Source organism: Apostichopus japonicus, chromosome 20 (genome assembly GCF_037975245.1).
Source record: "Apostichopus japonicus isolate 1M-3 chromosome 20, ASM3797524v1, whole genome shotgun sequence".
Lineage (NCBI taxonomy): Eukaryota > Metazoa > Echinodermata > Holothuroidea > Aspidochirotida > Stichopodidae > Apostichopus > Apostichopus japonicus.
The window spans coordinates 34,791,027-34,811,121 of NC_092580.1; the positions used below are offsets into that span (position 1 = coordinate 34,791,027).

The following is a 20,095-nucleotide window of genomic DNA, read 5'->3' on the forward strand; positions in this document are numbered from 1 at the left end:
CCACCCAGCTATCATACACACAAACAGCAAAGCACTTTGACTGGGTGATGGGTGGTACGTATAAAGGCAGCTTAGTTTTGTTTGTTGGGCACCATACATATTCTTAATTTGGCTGGTCAAGTTAGTTTTTGTCTGGAAAGCTGATGCATTGCAGGGAGACGGTCAGTTCTTTAACACCAAAGTAAATGAACCAAAAAGAAAGACAGAATAAGCAGTGCAGTGAGAAGCAAAACATAAACAGTGCATGCAAGTGAAAGGACCACTATAAACTGTTAATTGTGTTATAATTACACTGTAACAATGCTCAAGTTAGTTGAAGTTATGCTCTGGAATTATTCCAAATTATGTTTTTGAGAGTCCTTGTTGCAAGTGCTTAGTCTTAGCAACTAAACCATTTTTAGGGAGTGTTTGTTTATAACATTGACCTTTTGACATAACATCTCCAACATTAAAGGAGGTTTAGTTTATTTCAGAAGATTCACATATCTGTAGCATCTCATCATCCTTCCATTACATGATAAATGGACTGCGCTGATATCTTTTCATTAAATCTCCACTAATTAACATAGATTTAATATCTAGGTCAATTTCATCTTTGTGTGCATGAAGATGATTTCAGTTCAACTGAAGCAATGAAGTCTTAAATGACAAGATAGAGATGTCACCAGCCAAGAAAAGCCAAGACTCATAATTGAAAATGACGGAGGTAAAGAACAAATGAAAGACTAAATATCCAAGTTGAGAGAGCTGGAGGATGACGGTCTCAAGAGTATGTTTCAGATTAAACCACAACTTTACAAGGCAACAGGCATACACTGCAACAAAGCTCATAGATTATTTGAAATACAGACCTTTCTTGTAATCTCCACTTCCAGTAACCATTGATGATCTCATGCCAGGGTCCTTGACCAAAGACACCCCGTCGACACCGATGATAGAGTCAGCTAATATAGAAAGATTGGACAGAACATGTCAAAAGAAGTGGTCAATGACACAAACACACACAATGTGACATTAAACACAGCCATCAATTATAAATAGTGTTATCCTCATCACTAACCATGGATTGATACTTGATTCATTAGTAATCGACCAATCATAGCACTGTGTGTTCTGCAAGCATTCAAATAATGAAGTGGATGCAAGTCAAACAGATATCCTGGTAAAGAGGCTGTCATTAAGCTCACTGACCTCTCAGACATGCTTTCAATTTGCTCTTATAGCCTAAGAACTCTCTCAATTCACCTTTCAATGTGTCCTGCATTTAAACCTTTTGGTGGCCTTTGGCATTTCATTGGTTAGTCCCTGCAGCAATCTGAAATCCAGAAAGCCTTGTCCTCTACCCCATTTCTACCGATTCTACGCCAATCAACACATCCAAATTGAATCACTTATTCAGAGGAGGCAAAAACTGTCAGTAGATCCATGGTAACTTGCACTGACAAATGAAATTAAGGACATACAATGCAGCAGTTGCTGGTATATCCAAGGGGCAAACCACGGTAAAAGATGGAGAAAAGATCACAGTACAAGGATAATGATAAATGGTCTGGAACATTATGGGAGTAGTCATTATTGTAATGATTGACAAACGGATGGCTAAAGGATTTACATAGATATCTCAGTATACTTGTGTCCCATCCTTACTACACCCTAAGTTTACTGATTTTACTACCACAAGTACCCACAAAATCCCTCAGCTGATATTCTCTCACACTACAGAAACAATACACAGATAGAGTTAAAATCATGTAAGTAGCTTCCTTTGAGAGAGTGCCTCAACTCTCTCCACAGGGATTTAGCCTACACTCATTCCCTTTGTTCTGTTTCTTTTTTAATATGCAGCATTGGTCATTTCATAAACAAAAATTTGAAAACAGGATATAAAAACCCCAGATAAAACCAAGTCACACTTCAAAAGAGCCATTGACTTATTCCCTGTGCAATTCCCTTCAAGCATCATCATCACAGGGAAAACTGATAATACTGAGCCCTCTCCAACATCTGCAACTTGAGAAGGATGATGGCCTCCTGATAACTTGACAATATGGAGCATTTATTGAGTGTGATCAGAAGACAAACTCCCAAGACTTATAGTTATAGTAAATGCAGACTGTACTCACTGTCTCTTAAACTGTGTACTGATGGACCTAAGCTGTTGAAAACATTATCCTTAAGAGCTTGAGATGCTGATATTCTGGTGGCACCCTGAAACTGTTAAAAGAAGAAAAATTCATACATTTATTGGATATGCCATATCCAGTAGTAGTTTATGGATTTGGGGAAATGGTAGTCATTATATTAACACTTAAGGTAAGTTCACCAAAAAATTAAAATTAAATAAAAAGAATACTAAATGAATCAAGGGGAAAAGAATCCAATCACAACTCATATCTGGTATGTTGTCTCATTGTATATAACCTAGTCCAGATACAGCTATCCAATCACAACTCTTATCTGGTATGTTGTCTCATTGTATATAACCTAGTCCAGATACAGCTATCCAATCACAACTCATATCTGGTATGTTGTCTCATTGTATATAACCTAGTCCAGATACAGCTATCCAATCACAACTCTTATCTGGTATGTTGTCTCATTGTATATAACCTAGTCCAGATACAGCTATCCAATCACAACTCTTATCTGGTAAGTTGTCTCATTGTATATAACCTAGTCCAGATACAGCTATCCAATCACAACTCTTATCTGGTATGTTGTCTCATTGTATATAACCTAGTCCAGATACAGCTATCCAATCACAACTCTTATCTGGTATGTTGTCTCATTGTATATAACCTAGTCCAGATACAGCTATCCAATCACAACTCTTATCTGGTATGTTGTCTCATTGTATATAACCTAGTCCAGATACAGCTATCCAATCACAACTCATATCTGGTATGTTGTCTCATTGTATATAACCTAGTCCAGATACAGCTATCCAATCACAACTCATATCTGGTATGTTGTCTCATTGTATATAACCTAGTCCAGATACAGCTATCCAATCACAACTCTTATCTGGTATGTTGTCTCATTGTATATAACCTAGTCCAGATACAGCTATCCAATCACAACTCTTATCTGGTATGTTGTCTCATTGTATATAACCTAGTCCAGATACAGCTATCCAATCACAACTCTTACAGTACTGATTTCGCTTAACTCCCGTTAAAATTCGTTAAAAGGAAAATAACCGAATTTCCACGTTTTTTCATCGAAATTCCCCGATTTTTATCGAAATTCCCCGATTTTTATCGAAATTCCCCGAATTTTAACGATTGGTTATCTCAGTCATTTCCTTCGTGGAATTTTCAACGATACGTTGAAATTCTTTTTTAAACGAAATAGAAGGTCAATGTGTGGTTACGCCAAACGTCAGAAAACGAGCAAGTTCGTTTATTAGTATTGATTAGACTTTGGAACAGTCGTTTGAAGGCAGGAATTTCTCAAGACCATTCCTGTACTTGCATGAGTAGTGACACTCAAAGAAACATGTAGTGAAACTGACGGGGGACGTTTTCTAACTGTGAACCCCAAACACAGTGACATAAGTCTTAACTTCGCCAGGCCGCAAAAGAAATTGCAGTCAAAGCTATATACCACGAGGCACCCTTCCAGATAAATTGCTGTTTAACCATTTAAATAACAATGAATGGACATATAAACTTGGTTTACTTGCAGATACTAGTCCAGATACAGCTCTACTGTTTAGTTCTGGTTTTTGTAGATGTGGGCAGTAAGCAGTACACACAGCTGTATTGACACATCACCTCCTAGTTCCTTCATGCATACACCAGGTAGAGGAGAGCCAATGGAGAACATTGCCGGTTCAAGGACACAATGAACTGAAACCTACAATCCTTAGACTTAACCATTTGACCACAACACTTTCCTAACATCATGAATATAGTACTCTAAGAAGAAGCATGCACATAGATCATGTAAACTGAGGTATTTCATTATAATTGTTTTTTGGTGTCCAAAAGGTATCAAACAAAAACACTAACTTTCAAAGATAAATACAAGAAAAAGATAGAGAAATATATATACCCTTAAAAGCTTGGCAAGAAGTTTAACACAATCAGAATCCATCCTTGGTGCCAATGAGATGAAGGATTCTGGTGGGTAGGGAGGAAATTTATAGCTTCCAAAGTCTTTATTTGTAAATATCCCAGGCCAGGTTTTTTCTGTTGGAGTCCCAAGAATTTTAAATATAAGATGTAATTCATCCTCCACTGTTGACCCTGGAAATAATGGGCGTCCACCGACCATCTCAAAAAATATACAACCAACACCCCTGAAAAGAGATAAAAACAAGAAGGGTAAATTGTGACTGTATTAGGCAAAAGTACAAAACACTAAAAAAAATACAACTAACAAGCAGAAAGAGAGAGTAATTAATTGCAAATCTTCAATCCCAAAAATGTAATTTGCACTGGTTCCTTCTTCATTTACAATGGCCCATTGTGGAAGGAGAGAGATGGGGGGGGGGGGGAGTTCCTTCTACATTTACAGTGGGCCCATTGTGGAAGGAGAGAGATGGGAGGAGTTCCTTCTACATTTACAGTGGGCCCATTGTGGAAGGAGATGGGGGGGGGGAGTTCCTACATTTACAGTGGGCCCATTGTGGAAGGAGAGAGATGGGAGGAGTTCCTTCTACATTTACAGTGGGCCCATTGTGGAAGGAGATGGGGGGGAGCTCCTACATTTACAGTGGGCCCATTGTGGAAGGAGAGAGATGGGGGGGTTCCTTCTACATTTACAGTGGGCCCATTGTGGAAGGAGAGAGATGGGAGGAGTTCCTTCTACATTTACAGTGGGCCCATTGTGGAAGGAGATGGGGGGGGAGTTCCTTCTACATTTACAGTGGGCCCATTGTGGAAGGAGAGAGATGGGAGGAGTTCCTTCTACATTTACAGTGGGCCCATTGTGGAAGGAGATGGGGGGGGAGTTCCTTCTACATTTACAGTGGGCCCATTGTGGAAGGAGAGAGATGGGAGGAGTTCCTTCTACATTTACAGTGGGCCCATTGTGGAAGGAGATGGGGGGGGGGAGCTCCTACATTTACAGTGGGCCCATTGTGGAAGGAGAGAGATGGGGGGTTCCTTCTACATTTACAGTGGGCCCATTGTGGAAGGAGATGGGGGGGGGAGCTCCTACATTTACAGTGGGCCCATTGTGGAAGGACAGGGGGGGGGGTTGAATGCTTGAAATGGATATTTGGAATAAAAGATATCAATATTTAACTGTTTAGGGGGGGGGGGGGAACAGACAAGCAGAGCAATAGTAATTAATGATTCTTACCACATGTCTATTGAAGTTGTATATTCTGTACTACCTAGTAATACATCAGGAGGCCTGTACCATAATGTAACAACTTCATTGGAAAAGGTTTTGCTGGGCACTGATTTTGCTCTGGCTAAACCTGTAAAGAGAAAATGCAATAAGTCAACAGCAGTGTGGTTTTGATAAATCTTTCTTGAGTGAGAACCAAACTGCAAACAACAACATCCAAAGCACTGGCTGATTAGCAGCCTAGACTAAGTTAGACTTAGTCTTGAAATGAGTTAATGACTGGCAATCCAATCCTAGCATCTTCCTTCCTTCAGTATCACTATAGAGTAGAATTATGAGTTCATTCATTTCAGTATCACATATGAGAGTTAATGACTGGCAATCTAATCCTAGCATCTTCCTTCCTTCAGTATCATTATAGAGTAGAATTATGAGTTCATTCATTTCAGTATCACATATGAGAGTTAATGACTGGCAATCTAATCCTAGCATCTTCCTTCCTTCAGTATCATTATAGAGTAGAATTATGAGTTCATTCATTTCAGTATCACATATGAGAGTTAATGACTGGCAATCTAATCCTAGCATCTTCCTTCCTTCAGTATCATTATAGAGTAGAATTATGAGTTCATTCATTTCAGTATCACATATGAGAGTTAATGACTGGCAATCCAATCCTATTCACCTCAAAATTTTTAATGACAGATAACTCTATAAAATAATGAATATTGATATGAAATTTGAATAGAACGGTGTCATTTTCACTAGGCTTTGAGTGCCGTAAGCTGGAAACGTCCAAGTCTCAATTTGGCAAACATGTACTGAGACTTTAAACAAATGATGTGCACGTTGTGTATGAATCTATTCAATTTTTTTCATTTAAACTCATTTGACAAAAAAAAAAAAAATCTTTTTCAAAAAGCAGATTTGTCAATATTTTTGACAAATCAAATCCGGCATGCATTGCCATGTTTGTGTGCTTGCTTCATTTTCACTCCAAATATCTGTTCAACAATGTATGTGTCACCAGTTACTTCATTGGCAATAGTCACCCCATGCTATACATAGAGTATGTAACATACTCTTGTGTAGGTATTGTTCAGGAACACAGAAACATGATGAATAGTTTGAAAGGTCAATATAACAGAGTCACACAGTTAGCATTGTTCAACCCACAATGTAAACAGGTATTGTACATGTATAATGTAAGCAATAATGAAGTAGCTATTGTTCTCTTCTCAGTGTTGTGAGTTCATTCAACCATTCTGAGCTGTAAGATCAACTGATAGTTTCGATTTTCAAGCTAATTAATGTTTGCTGTAGCTGGGATGGATATATGATACCAGTAGTATATGCAGTGACATGTATGTTCATCAATGGTAGCTATATTATATATAGCTGGAATGGATATATGATACCAGTAGTATATATGCAGTGACATCATGTATGTCCATCACTGGTATCTCTATAATATATAGCTGGAATGGATATATGATACCAGTAGTATATATGCAGTGACATCATGTATGTCCATCATTGGTATCTCTATAATATATAGCTGGAATGGATATATGATACCAGTAGTATATATGCAGTGACATCATGTATGTCCATCATTGGTATCTCTATAATATATAGCTGGAATGGATATATGATACCAGTAGTATGTATGCAGTGACATCATGTATGTCCATCATTGGTATCTCTATAATATATAGCTGGCATGGATATATATGATACCAGTAGTACAGTATGCAGTGACATCATGTGTGTCCATCATTGGTATCTCTATAATATATAGCTGGCATGGATATATATGATACCAGTAGTATGTATGCAGTGACATCATGTGTGTCCATCATTGGTATCTCTATAATATATAGCTGGCATGGATATATATGATACCAGTAGTATGTATGCAGTGACATCATGTGTGTCCATCATTGGTATCTCTATAATATATAGCTGGAATGGATATATGATACCAGTAGTATGTATGCAGTGACATCATGTATGTCCATCATTGGTATCTCTATAATATATATAGCTGGCATGGATATATATGATACCAGTAGTACAGTATGCAGTGATATCATGTGTGTCCACCATTGTCATATATAGATATACCATCTAGGGGTATACCACCTTCCACCACCCCTGATCCAATCTGAGATGACAGCTGAAATGTCTGGAATGTCAATCAGTGGATAAACCTGAATCACCACAAGTTAAACTACAAACATACAACATCAGCTTACAGCAGGATACAACAATGCATATACAGCAACAGCATACAACAATGCAGCAATGTCCAACAACAGCATGTACATCAACATACAAAGGTAGCATACAAGAACAAAATACACAATAGCATACAAGAACAGCATACAACATCAGCTTACAGCAGCATACAACAATGCATATACAGCAACAGCATACAACAATGCAGCAATGTCCAACAACAGCATGTACATCAACATACAAAGGTAGCATACAAGAACAAAATACACAATAGCATACAAGAACAGCATACAACATCAGCATACAGCAACAATATAATGCAGCAACACCATGTATAACTGCAACAGCAACATACAATTATAGTCTATAGAAACAGCATAGTAACAGACAGTGGAATACAACCATGTTTGTACCATATGATGAATAGACAGTAGAATACATGTACTGAATAAACATATAATAATAATGATAATAAATGAGACTTATATAGCGCCAAATCAGTAGACAAAAGTCACTGCTCAAGGCACTTTATAAAGAAAGCAAATATGCAAATATGGTGCATGTACAGTACTATACAAAGTGGAGTACAACCATGTCCATATTCCACATGTACTGAATACACAGTTGAGTACAACCATGTCTGTACCATATGGTGCATGCACTGCACGGACAGTGGAGTACAATCATGTCCATATTCCACATGTACTGAATACACAGTTGAGTACAATCATATGTGTACCATGTAGTGCATGCACCAAATAGGCATTTGAGCAGTACGATATTATCAGGTTAGACTTTACAGGACAAAAGTAAATATTGCATTTGCATGGAGCAGCAGGTACATATTGGATACATTTGCCTGAACTATTCCTGTCAATAATTATAAAGTAACTGTACAGACTATGTTTGTCCAGATGATTAAGTACTATAAATATTACTTTGTGTGAACATTATCAGTTTCACTGTTAGTACTTAGTACTCTTTTAATGTAGTCACTGAAAGATTGCACTCATAGTCATGGATACATCAAACAGTGCTATTGTTTATGAACATTGTCACTAATATCATCAATGTTCTAAAACACAATCAGAAAATTAAGTGTATATAGTCAGTAACAGTGTAAAAACACAATACATACAAATCATAACACCATTAAAACACAATACATACAAATCATAACACCATTAAAACACAATACATACAAATCATAACACCATTAAAACACAATACATACAAATCATAACACCATTAAAACACAATACATACAAATCATAACACCATTAAAACACAATACATACAAATCATAACACCATTAAAACACAATACATACAAATCATAACACCATTAAAACACAATACATACAAATCATAACACCATTAAAACACAATACATATAAATCATAACACCATTAAAACACAATACATATTATTCATAACACCATTAAAACACAATACATATTATTCATAACACTACTAAAACCATCGCATTAATACCTAGTATGTTAGCCAGAACAAATCTACGAAGAGAGATACGTGCTTAACTACAGTATACTTAGTATACAGAGGAGAAAGTATTGTTTCTAATATCAAACAGTTCATGGTAACATTGATCATTAGTTGCTCTCTCTGGGATTCAGACTAATTAAGACACCGTACACCTTTAAGAGTGAATGACTGAGTACTCCAACTGTTGCAGATTTTTTATCTTTTTCTTTCAACATGAGATAAATTTATCAATATTGATTGTTCAAGATACTATGGACAATGGCCTACAGTCTAGCCCAGCTATGAGCTGACAGTAAAATAATGTAAATCATGTAAAATAATGTAAATCATGTAAAATAATCTTTTACCTTTGGTATGTGTATTGGATACCAATCAAAACTAAATTCCAATGACAAAGCAATTCATTGTGCATCACTTGGCAACTTTTATTTCAACAATGAAGATTAAAGGGATATATTCTGGTGGTATTTTACACTGCTAGTTGAAAACCTCGAGTTGAAAAACTCCAGATATGGTTGATTGAATGGGACTTATTTTTGCTGGTTAAAGCCTTGAATTCTTTCCCACAGTGGATTACAGTGGGTGGTGTCTGATGTCATAACAGTAAATGTCCTTCATAACCTGTCCTTTCCTAGTATAATCATGATCTTCTTGCACATTTATCCTTTAAACCTAGAGAAAAAATCTACTTAAACCTAGGTGTAGAAAATTTCCACCATTTTTTATCCGGTAATCAATTTCAGCCACTGGAATGTCCCTTTAAGTCCCACAACAATGTGAAAATCTTTGCTTTTCTGTTGGGCATGATCATAAATACTGAAGTTCCAGAGTTTATAATTAATATTCAATCAGTGAAAAAAATCTTGTTAGGTGGCCTTCTCTAATCAAGTATTATTCTTGACTAGAACTTGAGAGATTTGTGAAATTTTCTATGACCAACTAGCCAGCAGCTTTCATATCCCTGTTGTAGATGAGTATATAGTCCCTTGATCTGGAGTGATTATTCAAATTAATATTGCATTTAGTCAGTTTGATAATATACTCCATTCAATCCATTTAACTTTCAACTCTTTCTTTAAATAGTGTTAGATTACTAATCAACTGATTCATCAGCTCAAAAAATGAAATTATTCAAATTTTACAACTACGAGCTCAAGTAGTTTACTTAAGTAATCAATTTTAATTGCTTTAGTAAATTTTAAATCATTTCCTGCTCAAACTCACCACTTCAAATGCTCAATTTCTTGGTTTTTCAGAATCACAAAAGTAAGGTAACAGAATCATCAGTTTTCTATGAAATGATAGTAAATTAATCTATTCAGAAGTTAACTTTCTTTGTGTGTGCAATAGTTTGATGCCATTGTGTATATAATTTGAGAGCTTATATGATCCTGTGTTTTGTTTTGATGGCACTGCACTATCGGTCACACATTTTGATGATATTGTGTATATAATGTGAGAGCTTATGATCCTGTGTTTTGTTTTGATGGCACTGCACTATCAGTCACACAACCTTCTACATTTAGAGGGTTCTGATGCTGAATGGCTTGAGGCCATGCTCTGTTATTTTTGCTCCTGAAGTGTTGAATTGCTACCAGTACCTTTTCTGACATTCATAACTTGAGAACTTCACAATGTCCTTGACAATTACACTGGCCTCCAATACAAAAAGATGGCAGCACAGATGAATAATTTATTCACATTCCTCTTTAAATCGATATTTTTTTGCTAATCACGTTTCTGTTTTAATCCTATCACATTGTAGGTTGATTACGTTGAACATGCAGATATAAAATACAGTTTTTCTACATTCCATCCATCATAAAAAAAACTATTTTTAAAGTCTTTTGTTAGTTTTTACTGTAAAGCTCATTTTACAGTATGATTTGCTCAGTTACATTAATGTTATATCCACTTCCCATTTTTGTTGTAACCATAAGATCTGTTGGCCAAATTTTCAGCGCTTGGTTCACATATTCAGCTATATATATTTCAAACTTTTGTGAGTTAGAACAGACGAAATTGAGGACATGGAAAAGCTGGTGTGGTGTGATTAAAGCAGCATACCAGTATAGCACTGACTATACAAATCATATGATAACCACAGGCAAGGATACCACTTTGTCTGTTGACTGATAATCAATCCAGATTCTCTTCTTGAAACAATCCATAATTCAGATATTCCTCTGAATCGTGTAATTAAACCAGTGAACAGTAACAGTGCTCACTAAATGGAAAGATTGCTCCAATTACATAGTTCTTTGTAGATTAAATGAAGCTTAGAAAATTATATAGCAGAAATAATTTTGCTGGAAATGAGGAAGGAAAAACAATAAATGAAAAAAACAAAACCAGGAGAGACTGTTTCTATTTACTTTTGCATACTTGATACAGTACTGTACTTCTACTTCTACAGTATAGAATAAGTTTTCTTGCCTGATTACCAAATCAATATTTGTGACCAAATTTCACATAAAGTATTTCAAATGGTACATAACCCATTAAGCACACTGCTATTGATGTTGAGTGAAACTTTGAGTCACAAAAGTAGAACTGTACTACATATGCCAATAGGATATTGTGTATTTGTTGAAACTTACAATGTTAGAATGCTAGAACCCCTTACATCATGTGACTTAAACAAGGACATGTACAGCCTACTTATTATCTGATCATTTTTATACTATTTCAATCCATCCTCAAGTACTCCTAGCCAAATATTTGTATTTCATTCTGGAGATTTATAGAGAGATCTCTCCAGCTGTTGTTCAGATACCCACAAGAGACAACAGGAACACTTGAAACAAGAAATACAAGTAGAAATGACAAGTTCATATCCATCTCTGAGCAGCACACTGCAGAACAACAAGTTCATATCCATCTCTGAGCAGCACACTGCAGAACAACACGTTCATATCCATCTCTGAGCAGCACACTGCAGAACAACAAGTTCATATCCATCTCTGAGCAGCACACTGCAGAACAACACGTTCATATCCATCTCTGAGCAGCACACTGCAGAACAACAAGTTCATATCCATCTCTGAGCAGCACACTGCAGAACAACACGTTCATATACATCTCTGAGCAGCACACTGCAGAACAACAAGTTCATATCCATCTCTGAGCAGCACACTGCAGAACAACACTTGATCTCATACACAGTCTGCCCTGAGGCACAGACCTGTCAAAACATGACAGACTAATACTGCCAGGACATTCTGTACAACGTCACTGTTAGGTGGAACCAGTATCATATCAATGAATAGATTAAATTCAAGTCAGGGCAGAAACAGTTGGATAATTTCTCAAGACTGCTCTCAGCAAAACTGGTGACACAGACAGTTATATGTTGAAACCTGGTGAAACTTCAAATATTTGGATGTAGTTTTGGTCTTGACCTAGAAAGAGTTCAACCCAATGGAAACCCTTGCATGTAAGACATGTGCATTCTTGAACAATACTTAAGTACTTTAAGGATGGTGAAATGGATATGGAATGTATGATGCTGGTATAACAAATATATACTAATCTAACACACCACATAGTGACCAGACCACCTGTAAGTACACCCCTTCAAAATCACTTCAATAAATGACAGACCAAAATGTTTCTCAAAGATGATTTATTAAATTTATTTTGCAACATAAACTGTTTTCTTTTCCAAATCCATTGAAGGAGTATTTCTTGAAGAGACACTATCCGTAACACTAGCTATGACAGGGGGAGAGTTGCTATTTAACAGATACTATAATCATCGACAGACACAGATTTAATCAACCAGCTATTGTGTCTTTAACAGAAGGGTATTTTCTTGTTAAAGTGGCCATATAAAGCATTAAACATTCATACTTCCTGTGAGTTTAACAAAAGTTAATCAACCAACGAGGATATATCACCATTTGCGTGAATACCTCTTCAAATGAAATGAGAGCGTTGGCCTCTAATTGCTCTCAGTGGAGTACACTTTCTGTTACATTGCTTAAATCTGATACATCTGAGAGGTTCACCTCCCTATATCTGTGTAATGGAGACCCTGGATTATTAATAACAAGTATTGATCACACCACTCTTCACCCACTCTCATCTTCCCCCCCCCCCCCATTAACATACATCCCAGTATACTTAATGCATATTCAATACACAGTTTCTACTTTATGTAGACTCGATATCAGAAAGTCTGAAAACATGACCAGTAATAAATTACCCTTTACACAGACTACATAGCAGAGAGGAGGAAGAATATGAAAACAGGGAAGTCACATGAATCTGAAGTTATTAATAATGAAAGAATAGACGCAGATAATAAATGAATCAGACACTGAAAAACTAGGTCAAGAGGGAAACTTAAGAAGGAACTAAAAGGACCATGCTTCTTTGAGATGTGAGACTGATTATGCACAGAGATCAACAAATCAACAGCAGCCATTTACAGTTGTGTTACTTCACAAACAATAGCAAATCAAGACATGAATTAATATGTAGTACAAAAACACTGACAAGTTCTGACTGTTTGATATACGAGACTCACCAAAGTCAGCCAGCTTCAATTCACCAATGTCATTAATAAGTAGATTCTGAGGCTTCAGGTCTCGATGAAGAACTTGCCGTCGATGACAATATTCCAAACCCCTCAGTAATTGGAACAAAAATATCTGAAAGATAAAATATGCAAAACATGAGAAGAGTCACATTTGGATGCTAGTCACAGTTGATGGTCATTATGCTCTACCCCCGAAGGTTCTCGTCAACAAGTATTCATGCCAATGGTGAACTAATGAGGACTATAATTAACAAGTTGCCTCTAGTACTTGGAGTGAGTGAATAATGGCTGTATATTAAGCACTAATACAAGTACACAAAGACCACAGTTCACTACATTTCAATGTCAACCTTTGGTGCTTTGCTATGAATTTAAATGTTGAGTTTATTTTCCCATAGTCAGTGTCCTCACTTGTCTGTATGTCATAGTTTGACATTCAAATATTCAAATGCCAAAACAGTCATCAAAATATATGATAAGTTTTATCACTTTCAAATTTTTAAATGAAACCTGTCTCATTAAAACAAATTAATGACAGGTTCTTCACTGTTGCGATTCTTTTCATTAGCAACCAGAGAATTACCTGGCTAGGGTAGCAACTCACTGTTGAATTACTGCATAATTCATTCCAAGGAAAGATAAATGAATAATTCATTTCCTTGTGGCAATGATAATAGGTTATGAAAGTGTAATAAATTGATGAGATAAACCAGCAGGTTGTATATAAGCTAGAGTAACAACATCATATAATGACACATGCATCATTACACTCACCAGTCACGTGGCTTAATATGCGTATCTTAGGTAAGGAATCAACTTCCGAACATTTATATAATGCAGTCTGTTATGGGTAGTTTCTTTACAGTAAAGAATCAACACTCACATAATTCACATACATATATACAGTTTGTATGATGCGTAGTTTATCTAAGGTAAGGAATCAACTGTGTAACATTAATGTAATGCAAAATGTAATGGCAGTCTGTGTTATGGTGAGTTTTAAAGTAAAGAATCAACTTGGTAACACTCACATAATACACATACAATGACAGTTGTATTTATGAGTAGTTTATCTAAGGTAAGGAATCAACTTTGTAACATTTATGTAATGCACAATGCACTGGCAGTCTGTGTTTTGAGTAGTTTCTTTAAAGTACAGAATCAACTTGGTAACACTCACATAATACACATACAATGACAGTTTGTATTTATGAGTAGTTTATCTAAGGTAAGGAATCAACTTTGTAACATTTACATAATGCACAATGCACTGGCAGTCTGTGTTATGAGTAGTTTCTTTAAAGTAAAGAATCAACTTGGTAACACTCACATAATACACATACAATGACAGTTTGTATTTATGAGTAGTTTATCTAAGGTAAGGAATCAACTTTGTAACATTTATGTCATGCACAATGCACTGGCAGTCTGTGTTATGAGTAGTTTCTTTAAAGTAAAGAATCAACTTGGTAACACTCACATAATACACATGCAATGACAGTTTGTATTTATGAGTAGTTTATCTAAGGTAAGGAATCAACTTTGTAACATTTACATAATGCACAATGCAATGCAAATCGTGTACTTTCTCGTTACCAGGGTTTTTGGTGTGGTTAACACATTGCACAGACAACCACACAGTTCGTCCTTGGTTGCTATTGTCTTCTCTTTACCTGTGACATGCTTCCATGCATACATAATCTTGCCTTCAATGATGCAGTACAGCAAGTCTTGTTGTTACTATGTAGCACACAAACTGATGTTGTGGAATTGATTACACTTCAAGTAAGCAGTGACAGAAGTTATACTTGTTTGCACTAGAACATCTAATATTTACTTATATTTGGATCTTTTGTGCTTTTCAAGGTTACATTGCCTTCCAATAAAGTCAAGAATAATTTAAGCAAAAACTTCAGCACAGACAAATCATTTACCTCACAAATGAAGATGAAGAATAAGATAATTCCACAGGTTAACTGCCAAGAAACATGTTGTTATGTGCATAACCTTTCGATAGTCAGAAAAAATAATTTCACACACTTTTGCTGCCCTATGATCTTGTATACAGTTATGTACCTAATACCCAACTCCAGGGTAGTGAAAATCTTTAATTACCACAGTACTTAATTATTCATAACACTTCCACTGCTGCACTCTTAAAACACATCAACCATATATACCCCTTCAAGTTGTAATGTGAAAACTTAATAATTGATTGGAGAGAACTGGCAACTACAAAGCAAACCATAGTGCATGATAGATGATCCTAGAAGAAGTAACGTCGTGGTAAGCACACCGTACTTCATAGATGAACAAGTACACAAGGATGCTACAGTTAGCAGTGTCCTGAGCACACCATACCTCACAGATAAAACAGCATACAAGATAGCTACAGATGGCAGTGTTGGAAGTTCACCATACTTCCCACATGATTCAACATACAAGGTAGATACAGACAGCAGTGTTGGAAGTTCACCATACTTCCCACATGATTCAACGTACAAGGTAGCCACAGATGGCAGTGTTGGAAGTTCACCATACTTCCCACATGATTCAACGTACAAGGTAGCCACAGATGGCAGTGTTGGAAGTTCACCATACTTCCCACATGATTCAACGTACAAGGTAGCCACAGATGGCAGTGTTGGAAGTTCACCATACTTCCCACATGATTCAACATACAAGGTAGATACAGACAGCAGTGTTGGAAGTTCACCATACTTCCCACATGATTCAACGTACAAGGTAGCCACAGATGGCAGTGTTGGAAGTTCACCATACTTCCCACATGATTCAACGTACAAGGTAGCCACAGATGGCAGTGTTGGAAGTTCACCATACTTCCCACATGATTCAACGTACAAGGTAGCCACAGATGGCAGTGTTGGAAGTTCACCATACTTCCCATATGATTCAACGTACAAGGTAGCTACAGATGGCAGTGTTGGAAGTTCACCATACTTCCCATATGATTCAAAGTACAAGGTAGCTACAGATGGCAGTGTTGGAAGTTCACCATACTTCCCACATGATTCAACATACAAGGTAGCTACAGACAGCAGTGATGGAAGTTCACCATACTTCCCACATGATTCAACATACAAGGTAGCTACAGACAGCAGTGATGGAAGTTCACCATACTTCCCACATGATTCAACATACAAGGTAGCTACAGATACCAGTGTTGGAAGTTCACCATACTTCCCACATGATTCAACATACAAGGTAGCTACAGACAGCAGTGGTGGAAGTTCACCATACTTCCCACATGATTCAACATACAAGGTAGCTACAGATACCAGTGTTGGAAGTTCACCATACTTCCCACATGATTCAACATACAAGGTAGCTACAGACAGCAGTGGTGGAAGTTCACCATACTTCCCACATGATTCAACATACAAGGTAGCTACAGATGGCAGTGTTGGAAGTTCACCATACTTCCCACATGATTCAACATACAAGGTAGCTACAGATACCAGTGTTGGAAGTTCACCATACTTCCCACATGATTCAACATACAAGGTAGCTACAGACAGCAGTGGTGGAAGTTCACCATACTTCCCACATGATTCAACATACAAGGTAGCTACAGATGGCAGTGTTGGAAGTTCACCATACTTCCCACATGATTCAACATACAAGGTAGCCACAGATGGCAGTGTTGAAAGTTCACCATACTTCCCACATGATTCAACATACAAGGTAGATACAGACAGCAGTGTTGGAAGTTCACCATACTTCCCACATGATTCAACATACAAGGTAGCTACAGATAGCAGTGTTGGAAGTTCACCATACTTCCCACATGATTCAACATACAAGGTAGCTACAGATGGCAGTGTTGGAAGTTCACCATACTTCCCATATGATTCAACATACAAGGTAGCCACAGATGGCAGTGTTGGAAGTTCACCATACTTCCCACATAATTCAACATATAAGGTAGCAACAGATGGCAGTGTTGGAAGTTCACCATACTTCCCATATGATTCAACATACAAGGTAGCCACAGATTGCAGTGTTGGAAGTTCACCATACTTCCCACATGATTCAACGTACAAGGTAGCCACAGATGGCAGTGTTGGAAGTTCACCATACTTCCCACATGATTCAACATATAAGGTAGCCACAGATTGCAGTGTTGGAAGTTCACCATACTTCCCACATGATTCAACGTACAAGGTAGCCACAGATGGCAGTGTTGGAAGTTCACCATACTTCCCACATGATTCAACATATAAGGTAGCAACAGATGGCAGTGTTGGAAGTTCACCATACTTCCCATATGATTCAACAAACAAGGTAGCTACAGATTGCAGTGTTAGAAGTTCACCATACTTCCCACATGATTCAACGTACAAGGTAGCCACAGATGGCAGTGTTGGAAGTTCACCATACTTCCCACATGATTCAACATGCAAGGTAGCTACAGATGGCAGTGTTGGAAGTTCACCATACTTCCCACATGATTCAACGTACAAGGTAGCCACAGATGGCAGTGTTGGAAGTTCACCATACTTCCCACATGATTCAACATACAAGGTAGCCACAGATGGCAGTGTTGGAAGTTCACCATACTTCCCACGTAACACAATATATGCCTTTAGCTACAGATGGATACTTCAATACTAGAATCAGTTTGGATTGTACATAAATGTTATGGAAAATATTCAAGTTCTTTGTTCATTTCTCTTTTTTTCAATAAAGAACACCTAAATCAGGTGACCTGCTTATACTGTAGTAAAGGCTACAATGAGGGAGTATAAGACAGCTGTGTATTGTTGAAGGTATGAAGAATGGGATATATCATATGAAAAAAGGCATATATAATTGAGTCCTGGGAAAACCAGCATATGTTGAGCAATTCGTACCCATGTTCTTCTGAGAAGTAAATGCTACTTTGTTGTTTAATATGTTCACCAGCACTGTGTGTGTAGCTGCTTAATTTGACAGTCTATTGGCAAGCTGAACAACAACTATAATGCAAAATTAGCTTAAATAAGATTAAGCATTACAAGGGATCCATGTCTGAGGGCACATCTCTGCACATGCCATGTGCACACATATCTCTCTACTCACTTATAAGTTTGTCTTTAAAATTATCTTGGCAAAATGAAATGCTAATCCACTTATCTGAATATAGGCCAAAATTTGTTCTAGTTTACAACTATTTAATAGCATCAATGGCAAGGTTGAAATACGAGGGTGCAAAGACATCAGGGTTTTATGCTGGTAGGCTTGTAAATTGCATTGAGCAGTTCCATCAATTTATATTAACACCGGAACAGGCAAACTCTCTGCAATACTGTGTTACGTTGTAAAGCATGGCCAAATATAACAAGGAAGCTTGGACTAAATGACTAAGAGGTATTCTATGTATGTAAACAATACCAACAGTTAGTGTTGGCATGACAATAACAGAGACTGATACTCATAATACTGACACAATCATCCATGTACTGACATGAATACAAAACAACTGCATATATATACCAACCTTTACATTACTCATACTCATAATACTGACACAATCATCCATGTACTAACCAATACTAAGGAACTACATAAATACCAACCTTTACATTACTCATACTCATAATACTGACACAATCATCCATGTACTGACATGAATACAAAACAACTGAATATACTAACCTTTACATTACTCATACTCATAATACTGACACAATCATCCATGTACTGACATGAATACAAAACAACTGCATATACCAACCTTTACATTACTCATACTCATAATACTGCTAAGTCATCCATGTACTCATATGAATACAAAACAACTGCATATACCAACCTTTACATTACTCATACTCATAATACTGACACAATCATCCATGTACTAACCAATACTAAGGAACTACATAAATACCAACCTTTACATTACTCATACTCATAATACTGACACAATCATCCATGTACTGACCTGAATACAAAACAACTGAATATACTAACCTTTACATTACTCATACTCATAATACTGACACAATCATCCATGTACTGACATGAATACAAAACAACTGCATATACCAACCTTTACATTACTCATACTCATAATACTGATACAATCATCATGTACTGATATGAATACAAAACAACTGCATATACCAACCTTTACATTACTTATACTCATAATACTGACACAATCATCCATGTACTAACCAATACTAAGGAACTACATAAATACCAACCTTTACATTACTCATACTCATAATACTGACACAATCATTCATGTGCTGATATGAATACAAAACAACTGCATATATACCAACCTTTACATTACTCATACTCATAATACTGACACAATCATCATGTACTGATATTAATACAAAACAACTGCATATACCAACCTTTACATTACTCATACTCATAATACTGACACAATCATCCATGTACTAACCAATACTAAGGAACTACTTAAATACCAACCTTTACATTACTCATAATACTGCTAAGTCATCCATGTACTGACATGAATACAAAACAA

General features: G+C 36.7%; 1 protein-coding gene across 2 annotated transcripts in view; it reads right to left on the reverse strand.

Moving 5' to 3' along the window:
• LOC139960858 (cyclin-dependent kinase 17-like) overlaps nucleotides 1–20,095 on the reverse strand; it is a 73,847-nt gene that overhangs the window by 10,434 nt on the left and 43,318 nt on the right. For both annotated transcript variants that reach the window (XM_071959490.1, XM_071959491.1), the window contains exons 8-12: nucleotides 13,579–13,702; nucleotides 5,311–5,431; nucleotides 4,057–4,303; nucleotides 2,124–2,214; nucleotides 852–944 (exon numbers count right to left, since the gene is read on the reverse strand). In XM_071959490.1, coding sequence (XP_071815591.1) covers nucleotides 852–944; nucleotides 2,124–2,214; nucleotides 4,057–4,303; nucleotides 5,311–5,431; nucleotides 13,579–13,702 — 676 coding nt within the window. The remainder of the gene's footprint in view (nucleotides 1–851; nucleotides 945–2,123; nucleotides 2,215–4,056; nucleotides 4,304–5,310; nucleotides 5,432–13,578; nucleotides 13,703–20,095) is intronic.